The following is a 25459-nucleotide window of genomic DNA, read 5'->3' as shown; positions in this document are numbered from 1 at the left end:
AGAAGACAAGAACGTTCCTTAGATTCTTGAGAACCAGTTCAACCACCCACACGTCATTAAATAAAGTTATGCTTGCAGAATAAAAACTGTATTTTCACAAGTATGCTAATCAGCACCTGACAAATACCATGACAATTATAAGAAACATGTATTATAATTATGAACTAGTCTTAGGGAAACTTGTTGAAAATCTTTAGTGTAATCGACTCTATGTATGTGCATGTGTACATGTGTGTGTGCCATGTGTGTGCAATGCCAGCAATGATGAATTCAAGATGTAGTTTAAGTTTGCTGTGAAGTATTAGATTATATTCTGGAACTCAAGGACGTCAAGGGCTCTGACCCAGAAATCAAGCTGTGAACCAGAAAATCTCTCAGATCAGGAAATTGGAATGAGTGGGAAGTTCACAGGCAAAACAGGAAGATTTAACATGGGGAATTATTTAATATGGGGAAAGTCAGCATTTATCCTGGAGGAAAGCAAAATAATTAGGAAGATCAGCTCTCTCTAATCAAGACAATTTATAGGCATACAAAGTGAAGTAACATTTAATTTCCTCAACATACGAGACACTTGACATACGTTTTAGCTGCTATTTCCAAATGCTTGTGCGTGCGTGCTAAGTCACTTCAGTCATGTCCGACTCTGTGTGACCCTATGGACTGTAGCCCACCAGGCTCCTCTGTCCATGGATTCTCCAGGCAAGAATACTGGAGTGGGTTGCCATGCCCTCCTCCAGGGGATCTTCCCGACCCAGGAATTGAACCCACATCTCTTATATCTCCTGCATTGGCAGCCAGGTGCTTTACCACTAACACTAGGTATTGTTTAACTGATGGGAACCAGGCAGTGCAGAGGTAAAGAATCCACCTGCCAAGGCAGGAGATGCAAGAGACACGGGTTAGATCCCTGAGTCGGGAAGATTCCCTGGAGAAGCAAATGGTAACCCACACCAGTATTCTTGCCTAGAGAATCCGATGGCTACAGTCCATGGGATTGCAAAAGAGTCAGACACTACTGAACACATACACACAGTATTCAACTTAATCCTTACAGTAACTCTGTCAAGTAGATACCATTGATTCAACTTTGCACAATGAGCAAAACCAAGGCTCGGAAAGTTTCCCAGCACCATATAACTAATTAAATGCAAAAATTGGATTTCAAGCCAAGACTAGCCAGCTCTGGGAATAAAAGGTTAAAATCAGGCCTAAGCTTGCCTGGGAAAATGACTGGAGAATTTTGTTTTCTGAGGACTAAGGAGCTGAGATAACTGGTAAAGTCGTGCTTCTTTTGTTGGCTAGGTACCACTGCTCTTAGGCTAGTGGAGGAGGGGCTGTGTACTGACATGCAGGCCTTTATCCTCTGTTAGCAGAATGACTGTCATTAGTGGTGGGAAATCATGGAGAGCGCTTCCTCGTGTCAAGTGGCCACATGAATCCAATGGGTATAAGGTGCACATGTGTGTATTCTGGGTGCTTCTGGGCCACTCAATGTCATAATGATTCCAGCTTATCTCTTGCCTTGTATCCTTCTATACAGCTAAGTGAACATAGTATTAGACTGAATTCCATTGCATCTGTGAGTAAAATTGCCAATTTGATCCCCTCACAACCACAGTGATACTGCAGGCTCCAATGACGGTTATATATTGTCACTAAAAGTCATATATTCAGCTGAAAAACAGACTGCTTAGCAAAACTAATCCTAGATAAATGGCTTGTGATTAAAGTCAATCTATTTCTGGCATTAATATCAGAGATCATGAAGTTAACTAAAGCTGTTTCCCTCTTTTAAAGGGATTTATAGGATCACAGACTTGTCCTGTGAAAAGATTATTTCACTGTCACTTTTAAATAGTTTTTTCCTCTTCTTTTATTATCCCTTTGTTATTATTAAAAAATTCCTCTGGAATAAGAGGCTGTATCAGCTGTGCCAAGAAAGAGATATTTACTGGCTGAAAAAGGGATCACCAAACCCTTGATGACAGGGCGCAGAGACACTAATTAGGATCAAAGTGAGAGAGGAAGAGTATAATGAACAAATAAATAAAAGGACAGAAAGCCAGGTACCATCTCCACACATAGGTTGTCTGGGACAAGCCTTTGGTGGAATCAGTGTGTGCGTGAAAGCGTCATTCTATCACAAATATGTCCATGAAGTAATAAACAGAAGAAGACATGGAGAGAGAGAGAGCTGTGTGGAGAACAGATAAGGTAAGTCCCTTAATCCTAAAAGAGAATGTTTTGGGTAGCCAGTCTTACGTGACAGCTAGTCTATTTCTATTTTACCTGGTGGACGAATCATTTCTCATTAACAACAGGACTGTTAGCAATAAGCAATGCTCCAATAGTTGAAGATTTGAACAGCAGGCTTCGTCACCTCTTGAGGTAGAAAATGCTAGAAATCTTTTAACGACCCTGGTACAACAGATTCTGGGTTTTATCCTCAAAAAAGACATACCTACAGAAACCATTGTTCTATTGCAACTACTTTTACCTTAGCTGTATGACAGTGTCACCTGACGAACTTTTAAAAATTGCTGATGTCAGGGCCCAACCTCAGATGAATAAAATAAAAAATATCAGCTCTAATACCAATGTATTCATTAAGTATCCCCAGGTGGTTTTACTGAGCATCCCCATTGGAAAGAATATCAACTTTGAGGAGAGGTAAAACTGAATTTGATTTTTGCACATCTTTCTATTGGCTGTGTGATTCTGGTCTTAGTAAAGCTCTCTAAGCCTCAGTTTTTCCATCTATAAAATAAGGATAAACTGCCCAAGAACTACCACAGAAAACACATGTGAGGTTCCTAAAACATGGTTGTCTTACTGAAATTTTAGTTAGATTTTACCAAAAAGAACTTTGAATATTTGAATTTCTATCACTAGTGATGAATAAGAAAATTATTTTTTAGGGAAAACGGTACTCTGAGTTCAGGTAGAAGTGTTCCAGAAATATTTTTTAAAATCTCATAAGAATAATATTGCAGAATAATTGATTATTTCTAAAAAGTAAAAACACTGGATTTCAACCAACTTATGAAATTTTAATAATACATAACCTCGCGAATCACTTAATAGCTGTTTCAGTTTTCTCATCTCTCAAGGGGATAGCATATGACCCACTAACTCCACAAGTTTGCCATAAGCAAATAAATATAAAAGGGTACTATATTATTTTTAAGTATAATCACAAGACTACACTTAAGTCTTGTGGTTATATAATTCTTTACAACAATTAAATTCCATTTTTATAAGAATTAAATTATCCTGTTATAAAAATTAAATGGCATCCACCAAGACTCTAGTTCATTACTATTTTATCCAAATACAATTGTAACTAATATATTTTCATTTTTATTTCATATTCCAGCTGTTAAATCTCCCATGCATTTTTATATAGAGATATGATTTAATCAGAAAACATATGTACCAACCTGATACCTATTTTTCCTAGCACTCAGCTTTTAGGTTTTCAGATATTCATTTGAAAGTTCTATGATACCATCTATTTTTTTAATCAAACACAGCTAATTCCATTTTGAAGACTGTGAAATGAACAAAAATGTCCCAACTATAAGGAACATATGCTTTACTTTCAAACATCATCATTGATTTTATTAAAACTGCATATAAATTTCAAAACTATGCCATATTATTATCATTTTCTATAATCATTTGAATATTCAAAATGTTTTTAATTTAACTCTACATTCTCACATGATAAATAAGAAATACGAATAACAATTACAAAAGCTTTACTCATAATTGCTACTATCTCATTTATTAGATATGTCTTATTAAAATCAGTAACAAAGGAACAACAGATTTTGTTTCAAATATATTTCCTTAACAGACTAATGGACTCTTAGTGATGACATACCTGCGGACATCATCCACAAAATATCTACTGTATGTCATTCAGCACTGGAACATGGTGGACATATTTTCCAACTGTTTAAACAATTTATAGATGGCCTGACAGTCATTCAATATTATTTATTGTGACTGCATAGGTATAGGATGTTATGTTTCCCCCACTTAAATAAGGTGAAAGTCGCTCATTCGTGCCCGACTCTTTGTGGCCCCATGGACTATACATCCATGGAACTCCCCAGGCCAGAATGCTGGCGTGGGTAGCTGTTCCCTTCTCCAGGGTATCATCCCAGCCCAGGGATCGAACCCAGGTCTCCGGCATTGCAGGCAGATTCTTTACCAGCTGAGCCACCAGGTAAACTCCTACTTAAATAAAAACTAGTTGTAAAAACCATCCTGGTAAAGTAATTAAAAAGATTCTTGGTAACATAGACAAGGATTATACTCAAACACTTCTAAACAAATTTGGTAAAGACACTCATCCAGGATGAAAACCTTAAATAACATGAATAGATTATATGTCATTATTTAAATTCCACAACCTAGCAAGAAACTATATTACTTAACTGTGTGTTCAGTTGCTGAGTCGTGTCCGACTCTTCGCTACACTGTAGATTGTAGCACACCAGGCTCCTCTGTTCATGAGATTTTTCAGGCAAGAATATTGGATTGGGTTGACATTTCCTTCCACAGAGGATCTTCCTGACCCAGGGATCAATCCTCGGTCTCTTGTGTTTCCTGCATTGGCAGGCGGAGTCTTTACCACTGAGCCACCTGGGAAGCCCACTCCTTAACAATGAATAATATTCCTTTTAACAAACTCCTAACAGAGATTAAAAATATATATAAATTGGCTGACCATTTTCCATAAGGTCAAAATTGTGATCAATTAAAAAAGAACATAAAAATGAGTAGAAAATACCAAATTGTGGTATAAAGGGTAAATTCAGGCCATGTACACACACTGCCTTTTAATATTTTGCAAGTTTCCTTATTGTCTAAATGGCTGAATTTGGGATGGTTGCATTCAATTATTTCTGTAATCCAAGCAATTGAAATGGATCAACAGAACAAGAATCACTTCAGTTTATTAGTGATTCGTTCAAACTGTCCTGAAACTATTCATTTGCTAGGTTACCTGAACTGAGAATAAAGGTAGATGATAGGATATCAAAAATAAACATGAGATTCATTCTCTCTTTCTCTTCCCCTCTCCCTCTCTCTTAGTCTCATATGCTTTGTTAGCATTTCAGGTTACTGAAAACTATGTAGCCACATAACTGTTTCTAAAATTTCTCTTGCAATAAGCAATTTGAAAGTTCTCGATCAGGAACAGATCTTAATGTTAGTATATTTATCTCTATCACAATATTAATGTAGTATCTTTAGCCTCATTTCTATGCTATATTTATTTACTATTATTGGTAACCTTTTTACCCACATAGAAAGTTTTCATCTATTTATTTTGCTATGTATTACAAAGTACTGTCCTCCCTGCCCCTTAAAGATCTTTCTTCTGTGGTAGCAATGATAAATTTGAGGATGCCTCCAGATACTCAGCTAAAGTAATCATAACTCAAATGCATTAAATTATATTAAAATGGCAATAGACAGTCAAAGCTAGTTATGCAATGTGTCTGCCTACGGAAAAAAGAAGTGTAAAAAAGGAAGGATCAGGATAAAAAACCTAAAAATACTCAAAGATATTCTAATAAGTACCCTTACTCTAATGATATGCAGGCTAGAAACAAGTTAATGACATTTCTCTGGACTTCAACACTGGCCAACAGTTTTCCTAATTATGTGTCAATGCTAGCTTCTGTTCCAATCAATGCTAATCAAAGTGTATATTTAAATTATTTAACACAGTATTTCTCAAATTCCTTTACTAAAATGTTGTGCTGAATATACATTAAGCAAATAAGATGCCATCACTAAATCTCATGTAGCCCATTCCTTTGCTAATACAATATAATGCCATCTCTAATTTACTCATTTCAACTGCAATCTACTGAAGTTCAAATTTAAAGGAATATTTTCATTATTATTACTTAACACCATTAAATGATATAATTCGGCTCTAATGATCAAATTTTAATGCTTCCTTTAAAAAGAAACCCTGAAAAGACTGGTCTCCTGTTGATATAATAGGACCACTATTCTGTTATTATCATATCTGTAAAAGCAGTTGATGATATTTTCTATTTTCCATAGCAAAATAGGTCGACTAAGAACTGTCATCCAAAAAACTTGAGATTTCCTATTAGATAATTACAATTTATAATATCTCTAAAGACACTCTGCCAGAGATAACAATATTAATCAGTAATACAAAACAATACAAAATAATATATATATTTTGTTGCTTTGCCATCAAAAAGCCAATGACCATTTTAATTCAATATGTACTATTAAAATACTTTAATATATGGGGGAAAAGAATATTTTGCACTGCAGAGAGTTTGGAAGTATAGTGTGTCATATATTTACAATAATAACTTCTACTTGAAATGTTATACACATAAGGAACACCAGTATGTTTCAACCTCATTACTTTCTCTGAAAACCAAGGTATTCCACAATGAGCTCTAGAAAAAAAAATCAATCTAAATGATATGAAATGAGTGTGCTTGTCCATAAAAAGCTCGAGTTATTTACGTTAACAAGATCCATCTGAGTTGGTTTTCTCTTTCCATTTTAGCTTAGTGTAAATTACTTATTAGCATTCTTATTGTTAATGGTATCAAAATGTGATGAATGGAACAAGGATAGAAGGAAAAAAGCACACTACTTGCTCAAACCACCTAAAAAGAAGCCTTAAGGACTTTCTTTTACAACAAAAGCTATGTATCGTCTCTTGATTACTTTTTGAAGACTAATCAACTGCATGCAGGTCAAGTGAAGTCAGAGACCATTCATTCAGGAAGAAAACTTTCCAAAAGCAGAGCTAATTCTTGGAAAAATAGACTCTAAAAGCAACTCAAGAGTGATGCACAGATTAGCCAGGCAGAAAATAGAATCTGTGTCACCATCCTCACCCTGGGAAAATGAAGCGGATTAAAACCAAACTAACTGGCTTGTTAATGTCATTTTGAGGTCATAAATGTTTCTTGAAAGCCCTAGTGTTCATCAAATTTTACTCTTGTCATTCATTTTTCATTCTAAAGTCAGTCCAGTAAACCATGGATGATGTGAGCATCATCTTGCACATCCCAGATGGAAATGACTTACTATAGTCAAAAGTCATCTAGAACTGGCACACATTTTTATCCCCGATTTTGTTTTTTTTATTTCTTTAAGAAGAGCATCTTCACTTGCTATTCACAAGGAAAAGCTGACAAAGCATTCTCTTAATGCATAAAGTATTGTGTGGATTTGCAAACAAACCAATTTGTTTGAAACTCAGGGAAGCAAACAATGCATATGAAACCCACAAAGCACTACTGTGTGTGTCTTATAGGGAAATCGTAAGAGAAAGTGAATCGAATGACTCACAATAGGATATGTTTGGAAGGATATAAACCTTTTATATCTATAAGCATAAAGACGCATAAAGTATTAAATAATTTTATCTTAGTAGTACTTATTTTTGCATATGTTAACATTTCAACTACCAGAAACAGCTCCTGAAATTGGTTATGCTAATGACTATTGCTACTCATTTTAAAAGGCAATTCCACTTAACACCAAACCTCAGGCCTCAAAACAACAGTTAAGGTCAAACGAAGCATACCAAAATCGATATACACAAGATATGAAAAGCTCCAAATTATATTTCAATGACTTTTTAAATTTGTAAATCAACCCAATCAACAAAGCATATGTTTAAAATTCTAAAGACATTTTTGGGTAGGTATTTCTTTAAACCAAATTTAACTTCAATCCCCCAATAATAAATATCTCCCCAAATGTAAAGCTGAATGTTTCATTAGTCTAAGGGGCATATTAGATATGAAAAGAAAATTGCTTTGAAGAATAGCTGAAATCATCATGTATAAGCTAAAGAACCAATATATGGTTAAATAAAAATATGAACTTCTCAAAGGTAATTGCTATACAGGGCACGCAAAAGTCTATGAGTCTTCCAGTGTATTAGGGAAATACACAAATGTGCATTAAAAAATTATACCTCAATTTTATTTTCAAGGGATGATATCAATGATAATTAAAAGAAAAAAATTATCTAAATATAAGGATTTTTATTTTCTAATTAGTTAATCGCAAAGACGGAATGGTGTCTCTTACAATCTAAGGCTTAAGTCTTTGAAAGCACATTTGAGTATTTCCTTAACACACTGGTGGGAACTGACGGATAGCTAAAAAATGTTAAGATTTATACTGAATCCTTACCATATTGAAATCCATAAAAAAACTTTAATAAGCCATTTTAGGAAATAGACTTGGGAGTCCATAAATAGCAAAAGTTTTCAGATCCAAGAGTTCATTGGCAAAATGAAACTATAACCAGTGGTTTGATCTTTATTAATCAGCTTGTACTTCATGCTGTATTTGGCTGACTTCAAATTGTCAAGTTTTAGGTATTTTTTCCGTTTGTTTTTAAATTTATGTATTTTTAAATGGAATTGCTTCACTGTGTTGAGGGTGTTCCTACAAGCCTATATGATGTGCATTTTGACACATATTTGCCACTTAGGAATATGGAATTGGGCATATCAGGCTCTTTTATGCTATAAAATACATTATTTAACTGCCTTTTTCTGATTATAGGCTTATCAATCTACTTTTCGATTATGATGTGGATGTCTAGTCTGGATCCCCTTACTTCACTATTCAAAGGAGGACTTAGAGATCAAAAGCCATTTTATAACTCGACAAGGAAAAGATCTATTTTAAACTATTTTATGAAAGGAGAGAGTACACACAAGAATTACTTGAGCATATATCTCAGACAAAAGAAACAACCATATGCAGATTTAGCAACAACAACAACAAAAAAACAACTATTAACAGGCTTATCCTTCAGGTTCACACACTACAGCTCTCATCCTCAGGGACTAGAGTTCATATTTTCATTATGTCTGCCTCTCTTCCTCACTGGAGTATGAAAAAACACATATATTGGTACTAGGAGTTAATAGTGAGGTAATCCTCTCCCATCTTGCAAGACAAGGAAATATTATTAATACAATTTCTCCCATAGAGCTAAACCGAGACTGGAAGGACACTGACCATCTATTGAAGCAATAAGAAGAGGTTAGAGGTATGTATTATCTAAAGAAGAGGAAACATTTCTAGTGTACTTAATCTGATTCCAACTTCACAAACACATTTGCATTGCTATAATTTTCCCTTCCCAAGTCCATGTACTTATCAAGAGCAATACAGGGGTCAATTTGATACGAGTATTCTGGTTCTTGTGATTGCTAAATATCTTATTTATAATATCTGAGCTTCCATTTTGATGTCATTTTTTTTCATCTTGTTTTGTTTAAAATTAACTCCCCCACCACAATGGGTCTGCCATGAATAAGACCCACCAATATATGGGTCTGCTATGAATAAGATAAGGCAGTCAGGTTTCTGGGTCTGTAACAGTAAGTAATAGATTCTGGTTGATGATAAATTCACCAGTGAAAGGCTATCCTCTTGAGTTATTTTGGAACTTTTCCTGATGGGACCCATGATCACCACTCAAGGATCTCCTGATTTGGGACTGATTCAATATCCCAAGACAGAAGAATTATATAACCCTACCCAAATATCAGCTTGAAGTATTAATATATCACAGATAATCAATCCCACTGATACAGCTTCTCCAACTTCTGGGTTTAGAGTGTGGTAAAGCCTCAGTAAAGAGAATATAGCTTGCAATTCCAAAGAAGTTGGCAGATTAAAAAGTGCCTCATAGGCTAGAAGAAAAGCAGAGGTCAAGAATTATTATCCCTCTAATCCACGTGTTTGTAGATATGACTATGTAGCACCAAACATAAGGATGGAATTTACTTAGTTGTAATATTATAAAAATATAAATACAGTAGTAGTAGTGTTAGTTGCTCAGTCATATCGGACTCTTTGCGATCCCATGGACTGTAGCCTGCCAGGTTCCTCTGTCCATGGGATTCTCCAGGGAGGAATACTGAGGTGGACTGCCATTCCCTTTTCCAGAGGATCTTCCTGACCCAGGGATCAAACCTGGGTCTCCTGCATTGCAGGCAGATTCTTTACCGTTTGAGCTACAGGGAAGACCCCATAAATACAGTGCTGCCCATCAACTAAAGAAGCAAAAAACGAATAACCACTCAATGGAGGACTTCCCCCACAGCGACCAATTACAACAGAATCAGCACCAGGAAAAGATTCCCTGATTTAAACAGTAAACCATGTTGCCTTTTATACAGTGTATGAATGAAAGTGCCAAGAGTAGCTAATTAATTATAGCCAATTAGTATATCAAATCTCTTGGTAGAATAAGCAAAACATGAACTTTTTATAATTATTTGGAGTCAGTGTACTCTAAACACAGTATACTTCACCTGCGAAGCATACACATTCTAAAGGCTTGTGTCTTTTTCTAAAGTTTTATATTTTAGTTTCAGATATTGGGATTTGAGAACTAAGATCATATGTGACGATCCATAATACATTTCAGGAAGGCAGAACATTTTAAATACACCTGGAATACAGAAAAACACAATGCACAGTTTCTAGTTTGTGCTTAGTTTGTGGAAATGTGAAGTCTGAGACGATAAACTTTAAACCACGCTAAAAACAGTAGCAGTTTAGAAATGCACCAACCTTCAGGATCCAGTAGTTTCTCTATGCCTAATTGATATTTGGCAATGTTGAATGCATGTTCCAGTCGTTGTGTGGCCGACTGCTGGCAAACCACACTGTTCCAATCAAACAGGTCTGGCCTGAAAGACACACAAATATAAAGACAAATATAAACTGATTGAAAATGTTTCATGAGATTCACTTCAATTCTGAATTTTGATTGACAGACAACCCACGCCCACATTTCTTAAGAGGTGAGTGTTACTCTGCAGTATTCCTCAATAACAGTTCTCATTCAAGCCAGGCACAATTATAATAGAAGATTCAGAAGAAACAAGAAACAAAAATGCATTCATCTCATCCAATCTCATGGATTTAAAGACCAGCCATTTGTTGATATCTTCTAATTCTATAAGCCCTGCCCAGACCTCTTGCCTGAACTTCAGACTCTAGATCCATCTGCTTACTCAGTATCTCTACTGAGAGTCATGGCAAGACTCAAGTGTCCAAAAGTGACCTTCTGATATTCATCCCCACAGCACTACCCCACCTCACCTACTTGTCTTATAGTTTTCCCTTCCTCAAGAATCAATAACAAGGTCAAACTTGTGGTGCTCAGTAGAGAAACCTTGGGGTCAACTTTAATGACTCTTTCACCCTCACCGAACAGTTAGTTGGAAATATATCCAGCATTTGGCCACTTCACACTATCCTCACTGCTAGTATGGTAATCCAACCCCGCTCTTAGCCTGCACAGATCACTCCATTAGCTTTCTAACTGCTTCCCTCTTCCCTCTCACCCTTGTTAATCTATTCTCAGCAGAGTTGTTGCAGTGATCTGCTAAAATGTTTCATCATAACCTTCTCAGATTCCTCCTATCGGGGGAGTAAAATTCATTGATTTAACTGTGACCTACAAGACCCTACATGGTCTGGCTCCCCATTAACTCTCTGATTTTATTTCTTGCCTCCCTCTTCATATTCCTCAGACAGGCTAGATCATTTCCTGCATGGGCACTTGCTGTTCCCTAGGCCTGGAATTCTCTTCCCCTGGACATTGACATGGCTCACTCCTCCACTTCCTTAGGGTCTTACTCAAAAGTCACACTGATGAGTTCTTCCTGACCTTCTCCCATCTCAAATTGCCACCACCCCCAAAACAAGCAGACATTGAAGCATTTCCTATTCCTCTTAGTGGCTTTATATTTTTCGCCTTAGCACTCAACATATTGTACATTTAATTAATCTTATTTATCTATCTTCTGCACTTGAATGTAGAATAATTTCTGCCAGGTGTGTCCACTTCAAGAAATCCAGCCTGACACACAGGAGGGGCTCAATAAGTATTTATTGACTTCACCAGAGAATGGTTGAGAATATACTATATGATTATCATTTTCCTTGATAACAGAGAAATACCCAGTCATGTAAGAGGCAGTTCTTATCTATAATGATTTTACACATATTGAGGAAAATATGTGTACATCATAAATTAAGTACATTTTAAGTGTGATAAATACAGATAATAATATATAAGGTTTTCTAAAATCTGAAGGAAAATATAAAGTTTTTTTCTTTATATTTTTTATATTTTTTTCTTTATGTAGGCTTAAGGGAGTCTTAAATGGTGGTTTGGGTTTAGACTTAAGAAAAGTGCTTGAGAATAGAATTTTAAATTGTGTGGCTATTAGAGAATGAAAGCTCTTAGGGGAGGAAAGAGCAGAAGATGACAGTCACTCAAGCCCTCACAGTCCTGGCTCCATTGGGAGATTTCCGGTATCAAGTAGTGGGAGATAGGGTTAGGAGTGGGGATTGGGGTGAGTTTGCAAAAGGCCTTGGATGGCAAGGAATTACAGTTTATCCCAACAACATTGGAAACCAATTGTTAAGTGCTTCATCACCTTTCCTGGATCACAGATACCTTTGAGAATCCGATGAGTTCTATAAAACTTCTGCTGCTGCTGCTGCTGAGTCGCTTCAGTCGTGTCCGACTCTGTGCGACCCCATAGACGGCAGCCCACCAGGCTCCGCCGTCCCTGGGATTCTCCAGGCAAGAATAATGGAGTGGGTTGCCATTTCCTTCTCCACCAAAGTGCTGTCACAGCTATCAAAACACAGAGTAATCCCGTCGCTCCTCTGAAATGCCTTGTAGTGACGAGCAAACCTCCCGGCCCGGAGCCCCCTTACTGCCAGCCCTTCCCCGGCGGGAAGGGGAGGGTGTTTGCATGGCCGACTGCCCGGTGGGGCTACGCTCACTGCAGCCCTCAGGGCGCGGCCCTAACGCTGGGGCTACCCCAGTCCACACCTCCCCGGTGTAACTCACACCTGAGCTCTAGCACCCCGTCTCCCGGGCTCTCTGCGCCTCACAGGAGCGAGACGCCCACCGCCCAGCCCGCGAGCACAGCAGCTAGGAGGACGCCGGGCGGCGGCGACGGGGAGCAAGGCGAGTGGCGGCAACCCCCGGGCTCGCGGGAAGCCACCAAAACCGACCTGCCCACAACCTTCCCACAACGACGGAGGGGAACCACAGGCACATCTGCCATCCCGCTCAGGGTTGTGCAGCCCCAGAGAAGCGCCCTGGGGAGGACCCCGCCCTCACGTTGAAAGCAGGCAGCCTTCCCTCGGCTGCACAGTGCAGCTCCTGGACCAGCTCCATGGCTTTCTCGCAGAACATGGCCCAGGCACCGGGCCCTCTGGACCAAGGGCTCTCACCCAAAGGGCCGCCTCTACCTAGACAAAATACCTATCCATATCTTTTTTTTTTTAATTTTTATTTTAGTGTAGTTGGTTTACAATGTTGTGTTAGTTTCTGCTGTACAGCAAAGTGAATCAGCCACACATATACATGTACACCCTCCTTTTTGGATTTCCTTCCTATTTAGGTCACCACAGAGCACTGAGTAGAGTTCCTTATGCTATACGACAGCTTCCAACTAGCTGTCTATTTCATACATAGTGACTAGACATAGTGTATATATGTCAATTTCAATCTCCCAATTCATGCCAACACCCCTTTGTCCCCCCTTGGTATCCACATGTTTGTTCTCTATGTCTGTGTCTCTATTTCTGCTTTGCAAAGAATATCATCTGTACAAACTTTTTCTAATTCCACATCTATGCATTAATATATGACATTTACTTTTCTCTTTCTGACTTACTTTTGTTTGTGTGACAGTCTCTAGATAGAATTACAAAGAATTTTAAGACTTTGGGGTCTGTCAACGGACTCCTGCTTAAGAACTCATGCTCCGCAGAGAGGATGCTACAAGGAAAGGCTTAGCTGTTATTTTCTAAAAGCAGAATTCAAAATAAATATACAACTTTATCTCTCCTCTGACTCTGATTTCTTTTTCTCTTCTTGCTCCTACCCTGTTTAATTCACCAGGCTTTTGTGCACTTCTTAGTAAATCTAATCTCCTCTATACACTCCAGATTACCTAAAATGACCAACAACCTTTTAGAACCTAAAATGTGTATACACACATACATATATACACACACACAGAGCTGTCTCTAGTCATGTGACTGTATGAAACGAAAACTAAATCCTAGACTACTTGGAGAAAGTTTTAATTTCACTATGCAACCTCTGCCTCATCTTCATATCTCCCTCTCTCAGCAAGGGAAGTGGAAAAGAATATAGGTGGGAGAGTGTGGGAAGCTAGTTTCTCATCTACAGCACAGTAAACACAGTTAAATGAATACAATAAAAAAAAAAAAAAAAAAGGATTACTTCCACATTTAAGCCCTTTTCCCTTCATCTTCTCCCCCTTCTCCCTAGCCGGTAACTTATCACCTGGATGAGGAGTTATCTGAGCCATGTAATCTATTTGAGCTTCAGTGTTTTCATTTCAAAAAGAAGGCAATGATGTACCGAATGGTCTTTGAGGTCTCTTCTAGCATTAAAATCAATCTAATAAAATGTTTTATATCATTAAAATACAGCATTTATTAACACTTTAAATAACTGATTTTTCAAAGGCATAAAGAATTGCAAAACTAACCAACTGAAGAGGAAAGCCACATACTCCCCCATGCTAACCTAGACTATAACTCATAAATAAGAATGTGCAATCAAGGATCGCCAATCCTTTGGGAAAACTTACATACTGAATGAGATAGCATAGCCTAGTAGAGTCCTCTATGAATCCATAACCTGGGCTCTACCACATATTAGCTGTGAAAATATTTCAATCAAAAGTGAAACCAGAGGATACAAAATGGAGAATTGCACACACGTGCCTTAAGAAGAATGTAATGTAAGAATTGAGAGCCTACTTTTCTATAAATGCCTGCTTTACAGAAATCAAGCCTTATCTCCCAACCAATGAATATCCACTCAGAATCTCTTCCCATCCTTAAGGCAATGAACTTACTGCCTGCACTCTACCTGGACTGTTCCCTCTTTGCGATCCTTGCCCATACACACAGTCTGCCCCAAACTCCCAACAGACTCACCTGTATCTCACTATAGCAAGTTTCCCAAATTGTAATTCCTCTGTTATTCCTGAATAAAATCAATTTCTGTTCATTTGAGATTGCCTCCTTTTATCTTTCTATTTTGGGTGACACAGTCAAATGGTCTTAGATAAATCACATAACCTCTATGTGCCTCAGTTTCCCAATTTGTGAAATGGGGACAATGATAGTATGTCATGAGAAACAGATGGGCCATTGTCCATAGAACAGTGCCTACACAGGAATAATTGCTTCAAAACACTAACTTCTATTACTTTGTTTTAAGCTTAATTATATTTATAAAATAACAGTAAAACACTTTGAATTTATAGATTCAAGCCAAGAACACCTAAACTTATAGAAGAGATATAAATTTACAATACCGTTGATTCAAGAATAATAACAACAGAAAAGCAGGTGGAGAGAAGAAGAGGAAGTATATATACGGATGATAATTTCCCATCTTTTCAGGTGGTGAAGAGACCTTGTCTAAACTTGATGCAAATAGGTATACAACTGTCATTTAAAGTCACACAGGCAACAACAGTAAGAATAAAATGATTATAACATAGTAATGAAATCAAGAAACAGATGGGGATGAGATGTAAGATGTGTGGGCTTCACATTAAGGAATAAATCCATCTACTATCAGAAATGTATTAATCAAGAAATAAAATATTTATAATTATGAAAACCATCAGAGAGAATAAAAGAAGTTGCCAACAGTAACTACTAGCAAGTAGAGTGTGATGGAGTAGGACTGGGGTCAGGAAGATATATTTTATTTCTGTCCTTTTCCTCCCTCTCTAATGTCTGACTTTGTTTTTAAATCATGTGCTATGTTACTTCTATGGGAATAAACTAAGAATTAGAAAGAAAATTTTGTTGCAACTGTTTACTTAGTGCAATTTATTTGCATATTTTCAGCATGTCTTATGTCTTGTGAAAGTCGCTCAGGTGTGTCTATTTATGACCCCATGGACTGTAGCCTATCAGCCTCCTCTGTCCCTAGAATTCCCCAGGCAAGAATACTGGAGTGGGTAGCTGTTCCCTTCTCCAGGGGACCTTCCCAACATTTCTGGGGATCAAACCCAGGTCTCCAGCATTGCAGGCAGATCCTTTACCATCTGAGCCACCAGGGAAGCCCAAGAATAATGGAGTGGGTAGCCTATCCCTTCTCCAGTGGATCTTCCCAACCCAGGAATAAAACCGGGGTCTCCTGCTTTGCATGTGGATTCTTTACCAGCTGAGCTAATTATCATTTGGTTGTTTTCCCCACAGAAGTAGAATCTGGCTTTCTTGTAACTGCACTGTAGTGAACTCTATCTTTTAATACTTCTAATTCCTTACATATTAAGAGAAAATTTAGCCTTAAAGAAAAATAAAACCACTAACAGCCTGATCTTTGGCAAGGCTTTGTCAATTCCTATGCTCTTTATCAAGTTCACACCTTTGTTCTACATAATCTCTCAATTATTGAAATCGGGACATCTCATGACATTCCTGTCTTCCAATGACAATCATCCTGAAACAAAAAGTTCAACCATTTTCTTTCTCTTTAGATAAACAATATGAACATCTGTCAGAAACAAAAAGAACACAAAGATGATTCATGAAAGAGTATTAGCAACTTTGAGAAACCTCTTGAGAAGTAACCATGCTATGTATAAAAAAGGAGTTACTGATGATTCATTCAATATGACAGAAGAATATATCAATGGAGATATTTGGAGAGGCAAAGAGTAGGTCAGGGACAGAGAGGGAAACCTAGATATGTTTACTGCATTACTTAGAACTATATTCAGAAATCATGAAATAAAATATTAACAAATGTAGTCTGTGAACTTGCTGGCAGGACTGAAGTCATCCACTTGAAAAGAAAACGTTAACAAGCCAACAAGGACCACATAACCTGATCCTCAATATTTCTGTTCATCTGCAAATGTGTACATGAACAGCAAGATCAATATGTTCTGGCCCTTACCGTGAAGCATGTGGCTGCATGAATGAACACTGCCTTATAATGCAGAATGAACGTCTCTATCCCCTCTCATCTGGCTTTATTGAAGCTATGGAATATTTTTCTTCGTGTTACACGTGGGGGAAAACAATGTTTTAACGTTGTTTAACATGCCGACTGAGAGTGAGCCTGCCTCCTTTCCAAAATCACGTTGCTGAGTCATTCAACTGGAAACTCAGTCTGGATGGGGTTAATTAAACTCAGCTGGAGCAAGACACCTGACAAAGATGCTTATTTAGAGAGTATTTGCTCCCGGACTGGTAAACCAGAAAGAAAATTTATATTCTAGACATTTCTAGAAGCAAGATTGGCACAGGAAAATGGTAGAGTAGACCCATCGAGAAGAGTAAGATCAAAGTGAGAGAAGATAAACTGCATTGAAAATCAGGGAAGATGCAGACCAGTGGCATTTCAAACACAGTTAATAAGGCAAGCATTTGACCCTGGGGATTGGGCTGGGTAAAAGAAACGGGTAATAAGAAAACCAAAGCAGATGTTCCTTACAGATAATGTATTATACATAGAATGTATATGAATGCATTCGTTATATATAATGCATGTATTTACCATGTTGTTTTGCTTTTTCTTGAACTGTTATTAATTCACTTACTGATCTCCTTAATACAAGAAAAAGCAAACAACTATTTTGTTATCTTAGAAAATATAATCATGTGAATATAGTTAACGACATTTGGTTCACTATGTCACACTGAGTTCCTCTTATGAAGACCGACAGAACAACTCTCTCTGATGCTTTATAGGAATTGCTTTGATGTTACAGAGCAGTTGTTTCTTTTGTTATTCTGAGCACTGAGTCACAGAATTAATTGTGGTCTGCTCTTTGCCTTGGTTGCTAAGATGCTCAGAACCTCTTTTAACCCCAAAATGTATATTATATATATTATATCTATAAATAAACACACACACATGCAGGGCCTTATAGTTTTTGCTATCTAAGTGTGTATCTGACAAGAGAAATGTTTCTTTTTCACATTATTAACCTGATGATGGTAATTAATTGTACTACAGCCACTCACGTAAGATCAGCAACTATTTTTAATGCTAGAGTTGAGGCTCATATTAACACATTATTTGTACAGAAAGACCAACTCTATTCTTGGCAAAGTTAGAATGTAACCTTGATTTTCTGGCAGAGTCTCATTTTCAAAGGTGCTGATCCCCTCCCCCATCATAATCACATTCATGCTCTGATTGTTTTAATATTTCAACAACTAAGTGATATATCACTTAAAAAGCAGGATATTCTTATTCAGGGCATCCCAATGGATGGTTAGATCAATATGGTCAACATATAAATATGTTCCATTGTGGAAAATGATCTGGAACCAGCCTGGACAAAAATACATCAGTCTCTAAATTAATACAAAAAATTATTCAGTGTCTCAAAAATCTCCTTACCTATGACTGTGGATGAGCGCGTTCAAAGCCAAACCGTCAGACCAGCTGGTGGTGAAGTTAATGACATTAACCTGTGGATAATTACGAGTTGATTGTCGGACCCAGCTCAGGAGTATCTTCTCACTGTTGGTTTGTTGCAATCCAGCCATGATATTTTTCATTACATTTTTGACCTACGTGTGGAAAGACATTTTCATGAGAAGATGCATGAACAAGAAGCACACAAACTTAAACCCAACTAGCTCACCAGTGGTCATGGATTTGCACTGATCAGGAGACCCTCCCATGATTAAATGGGATTCATTCAAGAAAGGCGTGGCCAGTTACGGGCACCCAGATTTACCCACTCCTAGAAGACAGGACAAAGGTCAGTTTTCTCCCTGCCTTGAGAATGCATAGGGAGCTGGTGCTCCTTGAACAAAAGAATCTTGAAAGATCTTTCTGGAAGTGAACAGTGTCTGGCGTGAACCAGAGCACAAACTGCAGACAAAAATGAGTGGGGCCCGGCAGGTTGGCCCTGGGTTGGTTTCTGCCTTACTTGCCCCTCTGCCTGCAGCATGAAATCCTTCCCACAAAGGGTGGGTAACGAGTCCCTTTGTGCTTGTTTTGGGCAGGGAAGTGAAAGGGCTTCAGGACAGTGAAACAGACATGGAGATACGTGGTAGAACACTCAAGATGCTCACAGGCGCAGAGAGGTTAGATGGTGCTAAACCAAAGGATGCCGTCTTGTGTGCTGGGCTCAGGAGCATCCCCCCAGGGCGGTCAGGAGGCCGGCTCCATCAGCAACTCCCACTGCCCCTCTGAGAAGTCATAGCCTCCTTCCCAACACACAGTCCCCGGACGACCTCCAGTGTCACTGTCAGAATTCTCAACTTCTGCCTTGTCAGCTGTGGTCATCTCTGCAGCGTCCCCTGGTTTGAGAAATTCGGCCATGTTGCAAAAGATGAGGTCGAAGTCAAGAGCAAACAGCATGATGGCCAAGAAAACCCAACACCGGGGCCACTTAGGCAGCCCCATCCCAGTTACTTGGCAACAGGTGTGATGGAGATGGCGAAGGAGATGAGGGCCGCTGTGATGTCTCCTAGGAAGTCCAACAAGGGGCCTGCACCAGCCCTGCCACTTGTTCATCAACCTGGCAGCAGCGAGGAGAAAATCTAGGGCCGGCAGGGACCCCAGCAAGAGCCCGGGGAGGAAGGCGGAGGCTGCGGGAGAGAAGCGACTCTGCCACTAGCTGGCGGCCTCCCAGCGAGCAGAGAAGGGAATGCGGCCGGGACCCCTGGGTCCTGGGAGGGGTTTGGAGGTCACGTGGTGCCTTTGGTTGGGCCCCTCCTACCCGGCTCCCTGCAAGGGAGCAGAAACCAAAACTGCAGGAGGAGGAGGGAAAGACCAGATTAGGTTTTATGAACTGGTTTCTGCCCGTTTGATTGTCTCCTTGGCTCTGCGCAGGTGCAAATGCCATTCGGCAGGTGATTGAATTTCCAACTGTCATTCTTCTAACTCAGCTGAGGCAGAAATCCATTTTCTAGGTTTCCAGGATGCAGTTGACACCTCATTATCGGACAGACCATCTACATATTCTGGTAAAGGAATAATTACCAGGCTACTTCTTTAATATAAGCCAGGCCCCTTATCACATACTTAAAGGAAGCATATACATAAATGTGATTTGTTTTACCACCAAGGGCTTCTCTTTCAGCAAGTGTAAGGGCCATAGACTACCAACATTTGATCAGGTGATGAATATTTATTGTGTATTCTAAATATGACATTTTATTTTGCTTCTTCATCCACGCAGAAGTTAACAAATGCCTTTGGGGAAGATACATATTTTAACATCTCCAGTGTTAGGCATCCTTTTATGAAAGATTCAAAGCAAATTTTAGGATAGACTATTAAATCGAACTTTTAAATACTTGAAAAGGATGTTTTGTAAATGTGGTAATGATGTGAAGATGTAAAATCTATGCATACATTTGTCACCATCCCTTGATAGCTAAATCTATTATGTAGGGGTGGATTATCCAGTTTTCTTAATTCCTTCCTGACCTGCTTATTTAGCCAATTACTTAGTGAATAAATAGGTCAAATAGTTATGTAAGATATGTCATTTTCCTCATCATATTCTAAAGTTATAAAATACGCAGCCTCCATGTACAGAGACCTTCGGATGAATCCATGCTGAACCAGGGTCAGGATAGCATGTACTGGCTCAGGGGGCTGTGATGGATTCACACTGATCAGGCAGCCCTCCCATGATGAATGGGATTCATTTGTGAAATGCTTGGTCAGACTGCCCTCTATGCACATAATGTTAAAGGACGACAGAGTATTCAATCGAAAGCTCCTTTAGCATCGTTATGTCACTAATTCAGCTTATCAGCCTCAGCCTCATTGCTGTTCCTTCTACCTGGGTGCAAATGTTGCTGAGAAAAAAGAATTATGAAGGGCAATGTGAGGTAACAGTTCTTATATTCCTACATAAAAGACCGTTCCCAAGAAATCTGTATTAAGGATCAACCTCAGTCAGATAAGGTTTCCCCGGTGGTTCATTGGGTAAAGAATCTGCCTGTAATGCAGGAGACGTGGGTTCGATCCCTGGATTGCCAAGATCCCCTGGAGGAGGAAATGGCAACTCACTCCAGTATTCTTGCAGGGATAATCCCATGGACAGAGGAACCTGGCGGGCCCCAGTCCACATGGTCACAAAGTGTCGGAAACGACTGAGCAACTAAGCACACACACACAGTCAGACAGACACTGAGCTACTCCTAAGGTGAGTTTTGAAGCAAAAAAATAAAAAATCCCCCACCCTCAGAGCTCATTGCATCTTAGAAACAATTACAGTTTAAATAACAGTATATGTGTGTGTGGGGGGGGTGTATACAGCTATTTTTAAAAGAAAAAAAAAAAAAAAAGAAATGTCTTTGAGCACACATTTTAAAAAAATGACCAGGAGTTACTGGGGCAAAGAAGGTGGGATAGACATGGAGATGTACCACCAGGATTCTCCTTTAAGGAAGAGGGTTGTTTCTCCAACTGTCATGAGCAGAAGTTACCTCAGGCACTACTTGAGTTGCTGAGGCATGTCACCTAAGGTCACACCCCTGCTAGGGCAGCCCACCTATTGACTGATGAAGGGAAAGTGTATAAAGACTCAACCATGACAGCCGTACTCAGGACAACTCTGAAGGCTCATTCTAGCCCCCAGCTCTACACAGAGTTCAAGAAGGCTCTTGGGTGTGTATCCATTAACATCCTGCCTGTAATCTCAGAGTCTGTGTCCCAGAATCCATCCTGTGACTAAAAGGAGTTACAGCAGAGGGGCATGACTGAAGAGAGGAAAGAGTAGTTTTCTCTTAAGACAAAGAATGGATGACAGTGTGTGAAAGACCTGCAGAAGACCAGATTAAGGCATGTTTTGCCCAGAAGGCACTAGGTAGGCAGGAGGTTACCGAAAGGGCTTTCAGCAGCACAAGATCGATCTTTCTCTTGCCCATATAAGATAATACAAACATTCTGGTATGAAAGAGCCCTGCAACTGGGTATTTCTTTGTAGGCAGCCAGCAAAGGTGGGGGCCAACCTGCTGCTGCTGCTGCTAAGTCACTTCAGTCGTGTCCGATTCTGTGCAACCCCAGAGATGGCAGCCCACCAGGCTCCCCCGTCCCTGGGATTCTCCAGGGAAGAACACTGGAGTGGGTTGCCATTTCCTTCTCCAATGCATGAAAGTGAAAAGTGAAAGTGAAGTCAGTCAGTCGTGTCCGACTCTTAGCAACCACATGGACTGCAGCCCACCAGGCTCCTCCACCCATGGGATTTTCCATGCAAGAGTACTGGAGTGGGGTGCCATTGCCTTCTCCTGGAGGGCCGACCTGATACCGGCTCAATTTAGTGGCTCAACCTGATACTGAGCAGGAACCCTGTGGGACTCCTGGACATAAAAGCCTTCCTGTGTCCCTCCATTTCTTAATTACAGGAAATAGGCTTCCTTCAGCCTCCAAGGCCTTCCCTGAGTTCCAACCAGCAGGTTCAAACAGCTGCTAATTAGGGAAGTAAGGGGATACAGAGACAGGGAGGAGCAGTCAGGAAAACAATAGTGCAGCCTTGGGAGCAAGGTCCTAGTTCTCCCTCAAGAGATACACATAACAATACCTTTGAACTGTTCTGCAGAGACTGAAACCCCTACCAGGTGGAAGAAATTAACAGGTAATGATTGGAAGTTGCCCACAACCACTGTAGACCCCAGACTGGCTGGAACCAGAAGGTTCATGATGCTGATTCCCACTTACCTTCCCTCCAACCAATCAGAAAAAAATCCATCAGCTGATCACACCCTTTTCTTTGAACCATTACTCTAAAACTCCTCACTGCAGCACCCACCAGGTGTGGTCACACAGTTTTGAGGGCATAATCTTCCTGTGGCCCCCTTTGCCTGGCAAAGCAATAAAGCTATTCTTTTCTACTTCAGCCAAAGCTCTGTCTCTGAGAATTAATTGTGTGTTGGGGTACAGGGGCTGGATTCGCCTTCATTAGCAGGATGTGTTTTTATCCCCAGCTGGTTCCCAGAACAGAGTTGAACTCCCCTCCCCCACAAAAAAAGATAGTTTGTACTTTTAAAAGATGTAAGAAAGGGACACCTGACACATATTTTCTACTTCACAATTTTGCTCAAAGTTGCTTGCTCCACAATACAGGCATTATTGTTCCAGCTAATGATTTCACTGAAGTAGAAATTGGAAATCCAGTGACAGAGAAAATGGGGTTGACATCCCAGAGTTCCTGCAAGTTCAGAGAGAAGGCCACTGCAGTACTAGTAATAACAAAGTATCTGACACTGGAACCAAAGATTAACATCTTCCCATCACTTCATGTCCTTCTTAACCTGATAGGCCTGGAAAGTATATTAGGTTGTCCAGAATGTCTTTTAATCTTGACTGAGATTCAAGGGCTTCTTTGACTATTTAACAGGAAGGCAAATATGCACTCTTGGTGAAAATATCTTTTGTGATTCACTGGGTTATGATGAGGAGTACTGAGTGGGGGTAACTCTTAAACAGTGTTTTAGAAGTTTTAGGAGAACTAGCCAGTGTGATAGAAGAGAGGGAAGGAGGCAGAGGCTGCAAAGAGTCTACGTCAAATAGAAATGGTGATGCAAGAACATACAGGGAAAAGAGAAGACTGTAAGAGAAGTCTCAGACCAGGAAAGACTGTAAAAGCATTCCTTCTCTACTTCTCATGTGAAAGTCCTTCCCCGTGCTAATTTAAACAAAAATAAAACAAAATAAAAATGAGCACACTCACAGGCAAAGGAAGAAAAGATCAGACGGGAGTTTTGAAACTATCCTACAGTGAGTTGTGATAAAAATTGGAAAGGCTTTTGAGGAAATAAGAAAGGTTAGATACTACGAGAGACAGTTTGAGTGAGGGATACAGTTAAAATAACCTTTGGGGGCTCTGAGCAAGCTTAAGTCCTCCTACTGGCTTTGTCATGACCACCATCAAAGTATTTTCTGCACACTGGGGTCTCTCCATGAACAACTTTTTATTGGGCTATAAGATAAAAAAAACTGTTGATAGTCCATTAGAAACATCTGAAGCAATTTTATAGCGTCCTATTTATGTCTGTTGAGTTTGGTGATAAAAAAAGAAGCTTGGGTCCTCTGTGTCTTTTTATTTCATTTTCGTAATGCTGCAATTTCGTTGTAATTTACATACAATGGAAAAGCGGGGCGGGGTGGGTGCAGGGGGTTGTCGGGATGGTTCCTCAGTTTGAGAAGTACTGAGCAACAGAAGGAAACCAGTTTGGTGGAGGGTCCTATGCTGCCTGGCTGGTTCTATTTGACACAATCACTACATGAAAAAGGCCCCGAATTGGGAACCTTGGGCTCTTTTGAGCCACTCTCTGCTGTGAGCTGCTATGCTTGCTCGCTCTCTCTCTCTCTCCATATTGCTATAAAATAGGACTAAGCCAGTTCAGAGTGTTGAGAATAAAAAGATATGCAAGTCAATTGGGAGAACAATATGGGTGCTGAGTTGAAGAGGTATACCTCTGGTCTACATGCTGCCTGACTCTGAGCAGGACCAATCTACAATTCAAGATGAAAGTCAACCTTATTAAAGAAGTAGTGGTACCTGCTACAATAGGAATGGGCCTCAAAGATTATGCTCAGTGAAAGAAGCCAGATATAAAAGAATACATATTGTATGAGTGCATTGGGTATGAAATGTCCAAAAAAGCACACATATAGAGACAGAAAATAGATGAATGGTTCCTAGGGTTGGGCTGGGAAAGAGGAGTGATGGTAACATGGACATGAGATTTCTTTTCAGAACCGTGGAAATGTGCCAAAATTAGATTCTTGTGATGACTGTACTATTCTGTAACTATTCTAAAATCTTTGACAGATTGGGTCAAAATAGTTTGAGAAGCACTGGGCAACACAACTAAACCAAGTTGGTATACTTTGAATTTTACACATAGAAAAGGTATATTTATGATACATACCTTTGATCTCAGAAAAAGCTGTTTTATAAAAAATAATAATAATCTCCACTACTAAAAAGAGCCAGCATCTCAATTATTCTCCATTTTTTAAAATATGAGTAAGAAATAATGCATTATTGGCAAGATACGCCTCTCATGAAAATACTACACTGTACTGAGTGCTTTATGGAATTCTCTCATTTAATCCTGATAAGAAATGTATATGGTCATTATTTTTTTTTTACTTTTGATAGTAAGGGAATTTTGGTCCAGAAATGGATGACATTGTATCCAATGTCACTAAGATGGTAAATGGGGAAGTTAAAACTTAAGCTCGTATCAGTCTGAATAAAATATTACATAATCTTCACTAAACCAAATGACTTGTGATCTGTTTTGCAGAAAACCAGTAAATATAGGCATTCAGAAGACCCTGTGTTGGGAACCCAAAGCCAGGGTTTTG

General features: G+C 39.2%; 1 protein-coding gene across 2 annotated transcripts in view; it reads right to left on the bottom strand.

Moving 5' to 3' along the window:
- DMD (dystrophin) overlaps positions 1–25459 on the bottom strand; it is a 2147259-nt gene that overhangs the window by 1705371 nt on the left and 416429 nt on the right. For both annotated transcript variants that reach the window (XM_081564318.1, XM_081564319.1), the window contains exons 6-7: positions 18515–18687; positions 10639–10757 (exon numbers count right to left, since the gene is read on the bottom strand). In XM_081564318.1, the coding sequence (XP_081420444.1) occupies positions 10639–10757; positions 18515–18687 (292 nt within the window). The remainder of the gene's footprint in view (positions 1–10638; positions 10758–18514; positions 18688–25459) is intronic.

The sequence above is a fragment of the Giraffa tippelskirchi genome, chromosome X (assembly GCF_054371585.1).
Source record: "Giraffa tippelskirchi isolate mGirTip1 chromosome X, T2T-mGirTip1v1.2.pri, whole genome shotgun sequence".
Classification (NCBI taxonomy): domain Eukaryota; kingdom Metazoa; phylum Chordata; class Mammalia; order Artiodactyla; family Giraffidae; genus Giraffa; species Giraffa tippelskirchi.
Note: the sequence above shows the minus strand (reverse complement) of the source record. Positions and strands in the feature narration are given on the sequence as shown.